The sequence below is a fragment of the Chiloscyllium plagiosum genome, chromosome 26 (genome assembly GCF_004010195.1).
Source record: "Chiloscyllium plagiosum isolate BGI_BamShark_2017 chromosome 26, ASM401019v2, whole genome shotgun sequence".
NCBI classification, from domain to species: Eukaryota; Metazoa; Chordata; class Chondrichthyes; order Orectolobiformes; family Hemiscylliidae; genus Chiloscyllium; species Chiloscyllium plagiosum.
The window spans coordinates 3,402,396-3,419,987 of NC_057735.1; the positions used below are offsets into that span (position 1 = coordinate 3,402,396).

General features: G+C 44.7%; 1 protein-coding gene across 5 annotated transcripts in view; it reads right to left on the minus strand.

Annotated features, from left to right (window-relative positions):
• Positions 1–17,592, minus strand: part of tafa3b (TAFA chemokine like family member 3b) — a 72,135-nt gene that overhangs the window by 9,310 nt on the left and 45,233 nt on the right. For all 5 annotated transcript variants that reach the window (XM_043716353.1, XM_043716356.1, XM_043716354.1 and 2 more), the window contains 2 exons: positions 13,028–13,143; positions 2,926–3,078 (listed from right to left, as the gene is read on the minus strand). In XM_043716353.1, coding sequence (XP_043572288.1) covers positions 2,926–3,078; positions 13,028–13,143 — 269 coding nt within the window. The remainder of the gene's footprint in view (positions 1–2,925; positions 3,079–13,027; positions 13,144–17,592) is intronic.

Here is a 17,592-nt window from a genome sequence, read left to right on the forward strand (position 1 = left end):
TTCAACCAGAGAGTGGTGGGCCTGTGGAATTCATTGCCACAGAGTGCAGCGGAGGCCGGGACGCTAAATGTCTTCAAGGCAGAAATTGATAAATACTTGGTCACAAGGAATTAAGGGCTACGGGGAGAATGCGGGTAAGTGGAGTTGAAATGCCCATCAGCCATGATTGAATGGCGGAGTGGACTCGATGGGTCGAATGGCCTTACTTCCGCTCCTATGTCTAATGGTCTTATGGTCTTAAAAGGCAACCATGTTGACATGGGTCTGGAGTCACATATAGTCCAGACCAGGTAAAGACAGCAGACTATCCTCCTTAAAGGCTTTTAGTGACCCAGATAGCTATCAAACGAGAATCAGTAGTGGTCACATTAAGCTAACTTCTTAATTCGAGATGTTTTTTTAAACTTTGAACAAAATTTTGCCACTGCTAGGGTGGGATTTGAACCCAGTGACCACAACATTTACCTGGGGCTTGGGATTGCTAATTCAGTGACACGACCATCACACTACCAGCTCACCTTTAAGGCAGTTGCCTAGAAGCTGGTTAGTCTCTTTGATTCACTCTTGGACAAGGGAGGTTTTTGTACACCGTTCCTTGGGCAGTTATTTGTGTTGGGACTGCTATTACTTACAGCCCTGGCTGGGTAAGGGTAACAGGTTTTTCAGTAAAGGACTTTATTTGTGAGCCAGTTTGATCTTTAACCACAATCCAACAGCTTCATGGTGACATTTACTGCCATCACATTTCCGAACCGAGTCTTTCGAGCTGCTGTAGTGAGAGATGAAATCATAGCCTCTGGATAAATAGCCTATTTCCATGATTTGATGAAGGGCTCCTGCCCAAAACGTCAATTTTCCTGCTCCTCGGATGCTGCCTGACCTGCTGTGCTTTTCCAGCACCACCCTAATTTTGGATTAGACTAGATTAGATTCTCTACAGTTTGGAAACAGACCCTTCGGCCCAACAAGTCCACACCGACCCTCCAAAGATTAACCCACCCAGACCTATTTCCCTCTGACTGATGCACCTAACACTACAGACAATCTTGACTCTAATCTCCAGCATCTGCTGTCCTCAGTTTCGCCCATTCCCATGACCAGTCTTATTCCTTTCAGTGTGACTTCCTGCCCACTCCTCCTCTGTGGGAGCTGCCCATTGATGCTTAGTAGCTCACTCAGATTCTGATATCCTGCAATCTGTAATAGCCAGGCAGAAATATATAAAGTGCATCTTCATCCTGTACTTTTGGTTTTGCAAACAGCCCCTTAACTCTGAGCCACAAATAGATAAAATACTAATTGCAACAAGAGAGTATCTAACACCTATCCTTGACATTCAATAATATTATCATCACTGAATATCCCACCGTAACATCCTAAAACGGAACTGGAACTAATCATATTAATATAGTGCCTGCAAGAGCAGGTCAGAGACAAGGAATCCTGCAGTGAGTAACTCACCTCCTGACTCCCTAAAGCCTGCTCAGAGGTAAAAGTCACTCCTTCATCATCACTGGGTTGAAATCCTGGAATTCCCTCCTGAAGGGCATTGTGGGTCTACCCACGGCTCACCACCAGGGATGTCATCCATAGAGCAGGGAATGTTAAAAGAAAATTTGCAAGTGGTTTTAAAACTGCTGAAAAGGTTTTTTTGGTAGAGCTTAAACATTGTCAAAATGAGACATGACAGTGAAGGTTTTCATTGTGTCGGTTTTCTTGCGTTTGGGTCCTGATAGAGGTTTATAAAATAAGAAGAAGTGTAGATAGAGTTAATGGTGAGTGTCTTTTCCCCATGATGGGGGATTTTGAGACTAGGGGGCACCTTTTTAAGGTGAGAGGAGAGAGATTTAAAAAAGACATGAGGGGCAAATCTTTTTTACACCAAGAGTGGTTTGTGTGTGGATGAACTTCCTGAGGAAGCGGTTGATGTGTGTACAGGTACAATATGCCCTTCTTCCTGAAGAAGGGCCTGTGCCCGAAACGTCGAATCTCCTGTTCCCTGGTTTGTGTGTGGATCAACTTCCTGAGGAAGCGGTTGATGTGTGTACAGGTACAATATATAAAAGACATTTGGGTAGGTACGTGCCTGGGCAAGGTTTGGAGGGATATGGGCCAGGAGAAGGCAGGTGGGGCTGGTTTCATTTGGGATTATGTTCAGCATAGACTGGTTGGATCGAAGGGTCTGTTTCAATGCTGCGTGTCTCTATGATTCAAGAAAATTCAAGTCCATGTCCCTTTTTGACAATATTTTAATGTTGATAGTATAAATTAGGAGAACTCTTTTCCCCTGGCAGGAAAGTTAGTGACCAGATAAGGAAAAGACAAAGGGGGCCTGACTTAGCAGACCATGGGGCTGCTCTCTCATTAGAGAGAGACAATTGGTAGTGACTTAACCTGGGGGCCACCATACCTCAGGGAGAGAGGAGAGGTTGAGAAGAAGCATCCTTGATGGAAACCTCAGCTGACTTGATCGCGGGGGGGGGGATGTGGAAAGGATGGTTCCTCTTGATAGAGAATGTGGACCCAGGGGTCAGAGTTTAAAAATAAGGGGTCACCCATTTCAGTCAGAGATGAGGAAACATTTCTTCTGTCTCTGATAGCTGTGAGTATTTGGAATTCCCTTCCTCAGTGGATGCAAACTCTTTGAATATTTTTCAGGCAGAGGTCGGTAGATTCCTGAAAAACTATTGGGGTAAGGCAGGAATGTAGAGCAAAATCACATCAGCCACAATCTCATTGAATGGCGGAACAGGCCTGAAGGGCCGAGTGGCCTATTCTTGTTTGTATGTGGAGCATTAAGGCCAGTCCAGAGTGGTTGGGCCGAATGGCCTGTTTCCCTGTAATTCTGCATTGGTCTTTGTTTGGCCGCAGCCTTAGAAGCCTCACTTAATTTAAAATTCATTTAACTTGGGGGTAAGTTCATACCGTCAACGCAGGATGGAGCTGCTCGTGTTGTCCCAGCCACTTGCCCGGGGAAACAGGAGCACTTGACAGTCTGTGAGCGTTCCTCAATCTTGTTCTTGTTACAGCAGCGATGAGCAGCGATCACTTCACATGTGCCTGCTTTAACATGGACCACTGCAAAATGGAAACGACAGGCAAAAGGTAAGGAGCAAATCCCTCCAACATCCCGCCTCAGGCGACTGACTGTGTGGAGTTTGCACGTTCTCCCCGTGTCTGCGTGGGTTTCCTCCGGTTGCTCCGGTTTCCTCCCACAGTCCAAAGATGTGCAGGTTAGGTGAATTGGCCATGCTAAATTGCCCGTAGTGTTAGGTAAGGGGTAAATGTAGGGGCATGGGTGGGTTGTGCTTCGGCGGGTCGGTGTGGACTTGTTGGGCCGAAGGGCCTGTTTCCATGCTGTAATGTAATGTAATCTAATCTAATCCCCTCTGTATCCAGACTGTGCGCAGTCTACACCCCACAATGCTCACAGCTTCAGGCGGGAAGGCTATGGCTCAGTGGTATTATCACAGGGTGATTAATCCTGGGAGAAAGTGACGACTGCAGATGCTGGAGATCAGAGTCGAGAAAGTGGTGCTGGAAAAGCACAGCAGGTCAGGCAGCTTCTGAGGAGCAGGAGAGTTGACGTTTTAGGCATAAGCCCTTCATCAGGAATGTGAGGGGGAGGTGGGGTCGGGGTGTATTGGTGGGGCTGAGAGATAAATAGGAGGGGAGTGGGGCTGGGTGGAAGGTAGCTGGGAAGGCAATAGGTAGAAGCAGGTGGGGGTGATAGTGATAGGTCAGAGGGAAGCGTAGAGCGGATGGGTGGGAAGGAAGATGGACAGGTAGGACAGTTCGAAGGGACGATGCCGAGTTGGAAGGCTGGGTCTGGGATGAGGTGGGGGAGGGGAGGGGAGGAAATTGGAGAAATCGACATTGATCTCGTGTGGTTGAAGAGACCAAAGGTGAAAGATGAGGCGTTCCTCCTCCAGGCATCAGTTGGCTAGGATTTGGCGGTAGAGAAGGCCCAAGACTTGCATGTCCTTGGTGGAGTGGGAGGAGGAGTTGAAGTATTCGGCCACAGGGCTGTGGGGTTGTTTAGTGCGTGTGTCCCAGAGATGTTCTCTGAAATATAGACCAAGGTCTGGATCCCACCACAGCAGATGGTGGAGTTTGCGTGTCTGGAATTAAGAGTCTAATAATGACCATGAATCCATTACTGATTGTTGGAAAAACCCATCTGGTTCACTAATGTCCTTCAGGGAAGGAAACTGCCATCCTTACCTGGTCTGGCCTACATGTGACTCCAGACCCACAGCAATGGGGTTGACTCTTAACTGCCTTCTGGGCAATTAGGGATGGGCAATAAATGCTGGTCTAGCCAGCCACACCCTAATCACATGAATGAATTTAAAAAGTGTCCATTTGTGGCACATTGGCTAGATCCCTTACTTCAGAATCTGGGGTTTAAGGCCCAGCCCAGAGATCTGAGTACTCGATCATAGCCAGCTTCCCAGTGCAGGACTGAAGAGGTGCCTCTCCACTGGATGGGACCTCACTGCTATCTCAAGTGGATGTAAAATATCCCATGGTCACTGTGAGAGGAGAAATTCTCCCTGACGTCTGCGCCATATTTATCCTTCTACCCAACCAACATCCCCAACCCAGATGATTGGAACATGAGCGTGGCTAATTGTGGGATCTTTCTGTGCAGGAAGAACTGCCGCGATAAGTAGCGACTATGCTGCAAAATGCTTGCAAATATCCTGTGGTTGTTAAAGACACTATATAAATTCAAACCTTCCTTCACTTTCTTTGGAGGGTGTGGAGGCTGAGTATCAGTGACTGAGCTCCCAGGTATCCACAGGACACTGCTCCCAGGAATTTGGACAAGCAAGAAATTATCTTATTGAACTGTACAAGGTTCTTTGAGGATTCACCAGGAGGGACGTGGAAAGATTGCTTCACCTTGTGGGAAAAAGGGCATTATCTCAGAATAAAGGTAGTGCGTCTAAGACAGACCTAAGGAGAAGTTTCTTCTAGAATCACAGAGTTTCGAAAAGGCCCTTGGGCCCATCAAATCCATACTACCAAAGCTGCAGCAAATCTACACAAGTCTCATTTTCCTGCACTCTCTCAGAGGGTAGTCAACCTGCAAGTCCTTTACTATAGAAGGCTGTCGGGGCTGGGTCATTAAGTGCATTCAAAGCTGACACAGACAGATTTTTAATCAGTAAGGAAATCAAGGGGTATGGGGAAAAGGCAGGAAAGTGGAGTTCAGGATTGTCAGATCAGTCATAATCTCATTGGATGGCAGTGCATGTTAGATGGACTGAATGGCTTGCTGCTGTTCCTACATCGTATGGTCTTGTAGCTTCTACAATCTGGCTGCAATATTCAGATCTGACCAGTTTACTTCTTACACTTTCAGGCTTCCGTCCCTCCATTCCCCCATTGATAGACATTCAAATTCCTTCCTATCAATAAACACAGCAACAACGTGTACACAGCAGTTTCTCACAAACACCAATATACTAACAATCAGATAATTCTGTATGTTTTGAACAGCATAATTAAGTCTAGTTTGGATAGACCGGGTTCTGCAGGGGTTCATTATTCTGTTCTTTGTGTTTCATTGTGTAATTTTGTGAATAAATTTTTGTCTGTTTTAAAATCTAGTAGTCAACCTAGCTACCTCACTCCGGGTAATTTTTACTGTACAGTTAATGAAACAAATTACTAGGTTATGGTCTGAGCTGCCTGCTCAAGAATGTTTTGAGTGGTCTGGCCCAGTCCAGACAGACGGGGGGCTCTTTGCAGGATTTTAAACAGCAAGTGGTAGGTGATAAGGTCTTTATTTCAGGAGTTGGTTTGGTTGGGTAGACAAAGCTTGGGATAGGAATGGCTCTTTCAGTCGCCAAAAGCTTTCTGGAAGTGGATGCAGTGACTTTGGAAGGTTTGCAAAAGGTGAATAAGACCAAGCTGCAGGAATTAGCAGAGAAGCTGGAATTGGAGCTGCCTGCTTCTGTGAGGAAAGGAGAGATAATTACAGCAGTAGCTCAGCATTTAAACTTGCTGGAGAAACCATCAGAATCCATAGAGATGGCAAGGATTCAATTACAAATGAAGCAGCTTGAGTTAGAAGCAAGAGATAAGGAAAGGGCAGCAGAAATGCAACAGTTTGAGTTATGATTAGAAGCAGAACAGAGGGAAAAAGAGAGCTTTTAAACTTCAAAAACTGACACTTTAGATGGAAAGCCAGCTTAAAAGGCTGGAGATAAAGGCTGAGGGTGGACTTATTGAGGAAGAGAGTGAGGATGAGCAATCAACCCCACCGCCCTGTGGCCCAACATTTCAACTCCCCCTCCCACTCTGCCATGGACACTCTCCGTCACCATCAGACGCCTGGAGGAAGAACGCCTCATCTTCCGCCTCGGAACACTTCAACCCCAGGGCATCAATGTGGATTTCACCAGTTTCCTCATTTCCCCTTCCCCTACCTCACCCAGCTGCAACCTTCCAGCTCAGCACTGTCCTCATGACCTGTCCTACCTGCCTATCTTCCTTTCCAGCTATCCAAACCACCCTCCTCTCTAACCTATCATCTTCATTCCCACCCCCATTCACCTATTGTACTCTATGCTACTTTCTCCTTACCCCCACCCCACTCCCATTTATCTCTCCACCCTTCAGGCACTCTGCCTCTATTCCTGATGAAGGGCTTTTGCCCGAAATGTCAATTTTCCTGCTCCTCGGATGCTGCCTGACCTGCTGTGCTTTTCCAGCACCACTCTAACCAAGCCCCTGGTCGTCAGGAGCCCAGTGCAAAACTGTTTAAGTATGTTCAAGCATTGCCTAAATTTAATGAGAAGGATGTGGAAGTCTTTTTTCATCTCATTTGAAAAAGTAGCTAAACAAATTAAGTGGCCAGTGGCAATGTGGGTTTTGTTGATCGAAATGAAGTTGTAAGTAGGGCTAGTGAGGTATTTGGATCCTGATCAGAGGAGATATCTGGGGATTATGAGGAGGTGTAAAATGCCTTTGTAAGTGCATTTGACCTTGTACCAGAAACCTATAGACAACATTTCAGGAATCTAAGGAGGGAACCTGGTCAAACCTACATTGAGTTTGAAAGGATCAAACAGAGTAATTTCGATAGATGGATAAGAGCTTTACAAATCGAGCAAACCTATGATGTCCTTAGAGAGGTAATTAATTTGGAGGAATTTGAAAGTTTACTGCCTGAAAAAGTGCAAACTCATGTGGAAGAGCAGCGAGTTAAAACAGCAAGGTTAGCAGCTGAAGGGGCTGATGATTATGAGCTGGTCCATAAAACTCAGTTTGGCTTCCAGCTTCAATTTCAGTCCATCAGGGATAGAAATTGGGGCAAAGAGAAACCATCACGTGGAAAGGGAAAGGTAGATCTCAGTGAAGATCATAAGGAGAACTTACCACAGGGTCAAAAAGAGAGGGACAAAGAAGTTCAAAAGCTCCAGTATTTTCATTGTAATAAAGTGGGGCACACGAAATCACAGTGTTGGTGGGCTAGGATAACCAGGCAAGCCTGGGAATTTTGTTGGACTAGTAACAAAAGGCACAAGGAAGTTAGACAACTGCCTCAGAGTGTACAAGATGATCAGAGGTTGATTAAGGAGGAAGTGCCAGATCTGCTTAAAAATATACATGCAAGGGTAAAGTTTATTCACATCGGCCAGGAGCAGTAGGTAAGGAGGCTACACTATTAAGGGAGTCAGGATCCTCTCAGTCTGTGATGCTGAATGATAAGGAGATATGTACACCTGATGGACTATTGCCAGAAAAGGTGCTGGTAACAGGAATTCATGGTGAGACAAGAAGTGTTCAATTATATAAAGTAAGGCTAGAGAAGAGTGGAGAATTGTGGCAGGAGCACTGGACAAACTCTCAGCACCAGGAATATAATTTGACCTTGCAAATGATATAGCAGATTCAACGGTAGGCGTGCTGCCTACTCTAGTCAAAAAGCCAGTGGAGACGCAGACAACTGAAAACAGGAAGGATGTTTATCCAGAAATGCTCCCAGATTGTGTGATTACAAATCACAGAGGCACAAGTTGAAGCAGGAGAGATCAAAAAGCACAGATAAGGAAGCTGACATAGCATTATCCAAGACTTCTTTTGATCAGATAAGTGGGAAAGGGCAAGAGTATATAGGTAAACATGCAAGTATATTTAGCTCTGTTAAGCTGATTGAGTTACAGCAGAAAGATGAGAACTTAAAACAATTACATCAAAAGGTATATACAGAGGAGAGTGAATGCATCCCTACATGTTATTACTTAACAAAAGATGGCTTAATGAGGAAATGGAGATCATCACACATTCAATCTGATGAAAAATGGGCAGAGTTTCATCAAATTGTTTTGCCACTAGGGTATAGAAAGAAGGTGCTGCAAGTGATGCATGAGCTACAACTTGGAGGTCATTAGGGATGAGGAAAACACAGGCTAAAATACAAAGACATTTTTACTGGCCTGGACTACTGTACCCTGAAGGTTGCTGCACAGGTGGATAGAGTGGTCAAGAAGGCATATGGTTTGCTTGCCTTCATTGGACGGGGTATTGAGTATATGAGCTGGAAGGTCATGTTAAAATTATACAAGACATTGATTCAGCCGCATTTAGGATACTGTGTACAGTTCCGGTTGTCACATTACCAAAAGGATGTAGACGCTTTGGAGAGGGTGCAGAGAAGGTTTACGAGGATGTTGCCTGGTATGGAAGGTGCTAGCTATGAAGAAAGGTTGAGTAGGTTAGGTTTATTTTCATTAGAAAAAAGGAGATTGAGGGGGGACCTGATTGAGGTCTACAAAATCATGAAGGGTATAGACAGGGTAGATAGAGATAAGCTTTTTCCCAGGGTGAGGGATTCAATAACGAGAGGTCACACTTTCAAGCTGAGAGGTGGAATGTTTAAGGGGGATACATGCGGCAAGTACTTTACACAGAGTGTGGTAGGTCCCTGGAACACGTGGCCACCAAAGGTAGTAGAGGCAGGTACAGTAGATTCATTTAAGGTGCGTCTGGACAGATGCATGAGTAGGTCGGGAGTAGAGGGATACAGATCCTTAGGAATTGGGCGACAGGTTTAGACAGTAGATTTGGATCGGCTCAGGCTTGGAGGGCCGAAGGGCCTGTTCCTGGGCTGTAAATTTTCTTTGTTCTTTGTTTTCCCTCCATTCAGTAAACTCATGGCTGATCTGATTTCATCCTCAACTCTACGTTCCTGCATATCGCCGATAAACATTCACCAGCCGTGGTCATCCAGAATCTAGCTTTTATTTCATAATTCACCCGTGGGATGCGGGTGTTGCTGGCTGGTCAGCAGTTATTGCCTATCCCTCGTTGTCCTTAAACTGAGTGGCTCACTGGGTCATTGCAGAGGGCAGTTGTGGATAAGTAATATTGCTATGGGCCTGGAGTCACATATAGGCCAGACCAGGTAAGGATGGCAGATTCTTTCCCCAAAATGCATTAGCGAGCCAGATGGGTTTTTCTAACAATCGTTTCATGGTATCAGTAGGTCCTTAATTCCAGACTTTTTTTATTGAATTCAAAGTCCGCCATCTGACATGGTGAGATTCGAACCTGTCCCCCCAGAAAGTTAGTTGAGTTAATGGAATAATATTCTAGTGGTCTGGACAGATGCATGAGTAGGTCGGGAGCAGAGGGATACAGATGCTTAGGAATTGGGCGACAGGTTTAGACAGTAGATTTGGATCGGCTCAGGCTTGGAGGGCCGAAGGGCCTGTTCCTGGGCTGTAAATTTTCTTTGTTCTTTGTTTTTCCCTCCATTCAGTAAAGTCATGGCTGATCTGATTTCATCCTCAACTCTACGTTCCTGCATATCGCCGATAAACATTCACCAGCCGTGGTCATCCAGAATCTAGCTTTTATTTCATAATTCACCCGTGGGATGCGGGTGTTGCTGGCTGGTCAGCAGTTATTGCCTATCCCTCGTTGTCCTTAAACTGAGTGGCTCACTGGGTCATTGCAGAGGGCAGTTGTGGATAAGTAATATTGCTATGGGCCTGGAGTCACATATAGGCCAGACCAGGTAAGGATGGCAGATTCTTTCCCCAAAACGCATTAGTGAGCCAGACGGGTTTTTCTAACAATCGTTTCATGGTATCAGTAGGTCCTTAATTCCAGACTTTTTTTATTGAATTCAAAGTCCGCCATCTGACATGGTGAGATTCGAACCTGTCCCCCCAGAAAGTTAGTTGAGTTAATGGAATAATATTCTAGTGATAGTAGCACGACACCATCACCTCTTCCTCTGCCTCAAGAATATTTAAAGATTCTGCATCCACTGCCTTTTGAAGAAGGGAATTGCAAACCCTCACAATCCCCTGAGTGAAAATAATATTTCCTCCTCCATCTTAAATGGGAGCCTTTTTTTAACCGGGTAGGGAAGGTGATGGCCCTCTAATGGTTTGGCAGGTGGTGGAATTTGAATTCAATAGAAATCTGCAATGGAAAGTCTGATGATGACCATGAATCCATTACTGATCTGGGTCACTAATATCCTTTAGGGAAAGAATCTGCCATCCTTACCTGGCCTGGACTACATGTAGCTCCACCCACAGTCTCTGTATGACATCAGAGCTCCACCCACAGTCTCTGTATGACATCTGTGGAATGGGTGGAGCTAATGCAATATGAACATTAACCCCTTCAGGACCATTACCTCATGCAACGTGAGATATATAAAAAGTATATAAAACATAATCTAGGACAAGGCTAAATATCTGCAAGTTTTGCGTAAAATAACTTGAAATTGTGTTAGAGAGAGTAAAGGCAATTTCGGCTTTCCTAATGCCAAATGGACGATATCAGTTCAAAGTCATGCCATTCAGTATGAAGAACGCTCCAGCCACATTTCGGAGGCTGACTAATAAGGTCATTTTTGGATTACCCAACTGTGTGGTGTATATTGATGACCTGGCAATTTCTAGGTACTCACAGAAGGAACATTTACAGCATTTATCGGACTTGTTCGATTGACGTCGGAAGGCAGGCTTGGTGGTAAATCTGGCTAAAAGTGAAATTGCCAAAGCCCAAGTCACCTTCCTGGGCCATGTTATTGGACCTGGACAAATGGCCCCACAGGGTGTCTAAACAAATGCAATTGGGGAATTTCCCCCACTGTCAACAAAAAGACAGTACTATGGTTCCTGGGGTTGAGTGGATTTTACCAAAGTTTATGCCAAACTTTAGCAGTGTGGCTGCTCCACTCACCAAACTTAAAAATGGGCAAGAAGTTTCAGTGGACAGTGGACTGTCAAAAGGCATTTGACAACCTAAAAACTGTGTTAACCTCTGCCCCAATATTAGCCTCACTGGATTACAGAAAGTCTTTTAAGGTGGCTATCGATGCCAGTGATGTGGGTGTCGGTGCGGTGCTCCTACAGGAGGATGACGAGGGAATAGAAAGACCCATCGAGTATTTTTCCAGGAAGTTGAACGTTCATCAACAGAAATATTCAACAGTGGAGAAAGAGACTTCAAACTTGGTGTTGGCATTACAACATTACAGTGTTTATATTACCAGCAATGCAGCTGAGACAATTGTATATCCTGATCATAACCCATTGACATTTGTGGAGAACTTTAAGTATAAAAATGCAGCCTGTTTAGATGGAGCTTGTTGTTGCAGCCGTTCAGTTTGACAATTGTCAGGTGGCAGGTCACGGAAATGTGATTGCCGATGCATTATCGAGACCAGAATGAGACACGGAGGTGTTCGGTGGCTGATGTGCCACAGCCTGAATTTGCATGTGGTTGTGCATGTTGTGCATGTGTATAGTTGTAGTGTATGTGTGTGTTTAGACTACTAACCAATTTGTTTTGAAGGGTTTTAAAAATGAAGCCATCTTTTGGTATTGATGGGTTTTTTTAAGGAGGGTGGTGTCACAAAGCTGGTCTGTTTTTTCTAAAAGGTGTTCCTTTTCTCAAGGATACTGTGTCCTTGATTACTTTTTTCAGAGGGGTCAGACCGGGTGCTAATTAGACTTGTTTGGTACAGAGATTGTGAGACGTTTCTGTTTATACGAAAACAGATAAGACTTCAGGCCAAAGTGGTCATGTTTTAGAAATGACCTGTATAATGAAAAGGGAGTGGTTAGCTCTCTAGCTGAGCAGTTCAGTCCAGAACGGATTGGGAGTTCAACAGTGATCTGTGTGGAAATAGGCTCTCTCTCTCTCTCTCTCTCTCTCCTTCTTTCTCCCCTTCTAGTTTCAAATCTGGAAGCACCTGTTCCTTTTCTTAATTATGTTTTAAGGGGGTTTGATATAGGGACTGTTGTGTATATTTGAAACAACATAATTAAGTCTAGTTTGGATAGACTGGGTTTTGTAGGGGTTTTTTATTCTGTTCTTTGTGTTTCATTATGTAATTTTATGAATAAATTTCTGTCTATTGCAAAATCTAGTAGTCAACCTAGCTACCCCACTCTTGGTAATTCTCACTGTACACTGACTGAAACAAATTGCAAAGTTATGGTCTGGGTTGCCTGCTCAAGAATATTTTGAGTGATCTGGCCTAGTCCAATAATTTTATTTGAAAGCACCTGCCTGAGAGGAGTGTATTTGAAATCTTGAATAGCACTTCCTGAATCTAACTTTTCTCTTAGTAAGAGAGACTGAGGGCTGACCTAACAGGTGTTTGTAACATTGTGGTAGGTTTCAGTAAAGTGGTCAGAGAGAAAATGTTTCCACTGTTGGGTTCTGTGAAACTAAAGCATTTCAGTACCTGGATCATATCTAGAACGTTTGGTGATACACATTGAGAAAATACGGAGCTGATACATTAGAATGATAGAAACCCTCTCGGCCCATCCAGTCAGCACCAACCTTCCGAACAGCATCCCACCCAGCCTCACTCCCCCACCCTATCCCCGTAACCCTGCATTTCCCACAGCTAATCCACCTAGCCTGCACATTCCTGGTTACTATGGGCAATTCATCATGGCCAATCCACCCTAACCTGCACATCTTTGTTCAGTGGGAGGAAACTGAAGCCCCCAGTGGAAATGTCAGTACTTACCTGAGTGGCTCCGATGATGAGTTGAGGCCAGGCTTACCCGTCCCCAGATTGTTATCAGGCACACAGTCAGCAGGATTAGCCACTTGTCCACGTTTTGGAAGTAGCTCCCATTCATCCTGCAACAAAATCATAAACAAACATGAAAATGCATCGTATAATTCTCCCTCCTCTCCAGAAGGAACTAACAATTATTAGGTTACATTTTCTGCAACACCCAGGAACTTTCCACAACCTCACACAAGTGCAAAGCCAGGAATGAATTCTGTACCAACTGGTCAACAACGGGAGGAATCAGAAATGAAGCTTTGGGATATGGGTAAGACCAGTATTTATTGCTCAGCCCTGGCTGCTCCTTGAGAAGGTGGGTGCCAGAAGGAATAAGCAGTAAAGGTTGGAAAGGATGGAACTGGTCTGAACATGTCTCTTCAATGTACAAATGGAATTTCAGTTCGGGTGAGTTGCGCTCTTGAGCAGCTGCACAGTGGTGTGGGTTGTAGATGCGCTCATGGAGCTGTTAGCGAAGGGATTCCAGATGTCTACAGGAGGCGTATGCTCAACTCAGGATGGTGCATGAATTAGAGATGGTCAAGATCATGAGGTTGGGAGGTGCTACCAATAAGATCTTGGTGAGTTGGTGCAGTGTAAATGCTGAACCAATTACATTCTTTTAAATTCACTCACAGGACATGGATACCATTTATTGCCCAGAAAGCGAGCGAGAGTCAACCACGTCGTGTGAAGTCACATGGAGGCCAGACCAGGAAAGGTTGACAGATTTCCTTGCCTAAAGAATATTAGTGAACCAGATGGGTCTTTCTCTCCTGACAATCTGGCAATGGCTTGATGGTCATAATTAGAGTCATTAATTCCAGATTGTTATTGGCTTCACATACTACCATTGGTCATGACAGGATTTGAAGCCAGATAGGGATCTCTGAGTTAATAATCTAGTGATAATGCCACTTGGCCACTGCCTACCCATTAACGCACCACATCAATACACCACATCCATCAACATTCACTCCCTCCATCACCAACGCTCAGTAGCAGCAGTATATACTGCCAACAAGCTGCCCTGCAGAAATTCACGAAAGATCCTCACACAGCACCTTCCAAACCCACAACCACTTCCATTGAGAAGGACAAGGGCAGCAGATACATGGGAACATCACCCTGTGCAAATTGTCCTCCCAGCCACTCACTATTCTGAATTAGAAATATATTACTGTTCACTCATTGTCGCTTGGTCACAATTCTGGAATTCCCTCCCTAATGCCATTTTTTTATTGTTCATTCATGGGCTGTGGGTGTCACTGGCTGGACCAACATTATTGCCCATCCCTAGTTGCCCCATGAGAAGGTGGGGGTGAGCTGCCTTCTTGAACCGCTGCAGTCCATGCTCTGTAGAAGGACAAGGGCATCAGATACATGGGAACAACACCCTCTGCAAGTTCCCCTCTAAGCCCCTCACCGTCCTGACTTGGGTAGTAGCAGTCCATGTGCTGTGGGTTGACTCACAACATCATTAGGGAGGGAATTCCAGGATTTTGATCTGGCAAACTGAAGGAACGTTGATATATTTCCAAGTCAGGATGGTGAGAGGCTCGGAGGGGAACTTGCAGAGGGTGTTGTCCCCATGTATCTGCTGCCCTTGTCCTTCTACAACACATGGATTGCAAGTGTTCAAGAAGGCAGCTCACCCCCACCTTCTCATGGACAATTGGAGAGGAGTAATAAGCCAGCAATGCCCATGTTCTACATGAATAGACAAACATTGCACCTGCACCCCGTGCCATCTTGATGCAGGGCTTTTTGGTTTACAGTTGAGAGCAGAATTCCAAGGTGATGTTTCACTGTCTAACTGAGGAGTGCAGATGTAAACTGTAGCATCAACACTCCCGCCACCATCATCCCAACATTGAGCAGCTAACCATGTATTGACCAGAGGTTCAGGCCTGGGGTTTGTCTGTCTACATGGTTCAATCTTCAGCAGTTGAGAAAACCGGAATTTTCTAAACTTTAATTCAGCACAGATGTCATACTCAGCAGGGTCCGAGAACAATTCCAACTCTTTCAACACGCTCATTATCCCTACTGCTTTCATCTTCCATTATGTCAACATGGTTCAATAATTGTGAGATTTCCACATTTCCCCATAGGTTTTCAATCAATTCACAAAAGCAAAATGAAATTATAAAAAGTGGATGTACAATTTACAAGTGATGTAAGAAGCCTGATGTGACGGGACTTGGAGTGACACTTCCAATTTGCTTTATCATCGATGTGAGTCACATGTTAGAGCGCACGTTGGATGAACAACAGCAGCAAATACAGTGTCTGCCATCTCTTGTGGGATTTGCAAACCCAACAATCTACTGTCTTTTCTACACAGTGATATGAGGAATTAACCCAGCTCCTTTACATTGGTTACTGTAAATCCATGTTCATTAAACCAATAACTTGTTCCAAATTTCAAGTTATTTTATGCAAAACTTGCTGATATTTCACCTTGTCCTAGATTATGTTTTATATACTTTTTATATATCTCATGTTGTATGAGGTAATGGTCCTGAAGGGGTTAATGTTCATATTGCATTAGCTCCACCCATTCCACTGATGTCATGGAGCTAAGTTCTCTGTTAGTATTTAGAGGGAGCGGATCGATCTGTACCAGCCCCTTTAACACCTTGTAATCATGTTAACAGGCAGCATGGTTAATGTGTGGCACAGTGGCTCAGTGGTTAGCACTGCTGCCTCACAGCATCCGGGACCTGGGTTCAATTCCAGCCTTGGGTGACTGTCTGTGTGGAGTTTGCACAATCTCCCTGTTTCTGCGTGGGTTTTCTCTGGGTGCTCTAGTTACCTCCCACAGTCCAAAGATGTGCAGGTCAGGGTTGATTGGCCATGATAAATTGTCTCATCCTGTCCAGGGATGTATAGATGAGGGGCAGTGCATCAGTGAGGGAACTGTAAGGTAATAGGGTAGGGGAATGTTATCAGATGGGATACTTTTCAGAGGGTCAGTCTGGACTTGTTGGGCCAAATGGCCTGTTTCCACACTGTAGGGATTCTACATTTGAGAACAACTGATCCAGAAACAAATAATCATTCAAAGGTTAGTATGCAGGTGCAGCAAGCAATTCAGAAAACAAATGGAATATTACATATAATTGTGGGAGTAATTGAATGCACGTGTAGGGAGGGTATATTTCAGTTATACTGGACATTAGTGAGACGGTTTCTGGAATACTGTGCACAGTACTGGTCACTGTACTTACAGGATGATGTTCATTCATTGGAAACATCAAAGAAGCTTCGCTAGACTAATATGTGGAATGAGTGGATTGCCTTTTGAGGAAACGTTAGACAGGCTGAGCCCATTTCCCCTGGAGTTTAGAAGAGCCAGAGGTGACTTAATTGAAACATGTAAGATCTTGAGGGGATTTGACCAGGTGGATGTGGAGAGCTGGTTTCCACCTGTGGGTGAATCTAGAACTACAGGTAATGGTTTTATTTAATTCACTCATCGGATGTGGGTGACCCTGGCTAGGCCAGCATTTATTGCCCCTCCCTAATTGCCCCGAGGGTAGTTAAGAGTCAACCACATTGATGTGGGTCTGGAGTTACATGTAGTTCAGACCCGGTAAGGATGGCAGATTCTTTCCCTAAAGGATATTAGTGACCCAGATCAGTAATGGATTCATGGTCATCATCAGACTTTCCGTTGCAGATTTCTATTGAATTCAAATTCCACCACCTGCCAAACCATTAGAGGGCCATCACCTTCCCTACCCGGTTAAAAAAAGGCTCCCATTTAAGATGGAGGAGGAAATATTATTTTCACTCAGGGGATTGTGAGGGTTTGCAATTCCCTTCTTCAAAAGGCAGTGGATGCAGAATCTTTAAATATTCTTGAGGCAGAGGAAGAGGTGATGGTGTCGTGCTACTATCACTAGAATATTATTCCATTAACTCAACTAACTTTCTGGGGGGACAGGTTCGAATCTCACCATGTCAGATGGCGGACTTTGAATTCAATAAAAAAAGTCTGGAATTAAGGACCTACTGATACCATGAAACGATTGTTAGAAAAACCCATCTGGCTCGCTAATGCATTTTGGGGAAAGAATCTGCCATCCTTACCTGGTCTGGCCTATATGTGACTCCAGGCCCATAGCAATATTACTTATCCACAACTGCCCTCTGCAATGACCCAGTGAGCCACTCAGTTTAAGGACAACGAGGGATAGGCAATAACTGCTGACCAGCCAGCAACACCCGCATCCCACGGGTGAATTATGAAATAAAAGCTAGATTCTGGATGACCACGGCTGGTGAATGTTTATCGGCGATATGCAGGAACGTAGAGTTGAGGATGAAATCAGATCAGCCATGACTTTACTGAATGGAGGGAAAAACAAAGAACAAAGAAAATTTACAGCCCAGGAACAGGCCCTTCGGCCCTCCAAGCCTGAGCCGATCCAAATCTACTGTCTAAACCTGTCGCCCAATTCCTAAGCATCTGTATCCCTCTGCTCCCGACCTACTCATGCATCTGTCCAGAC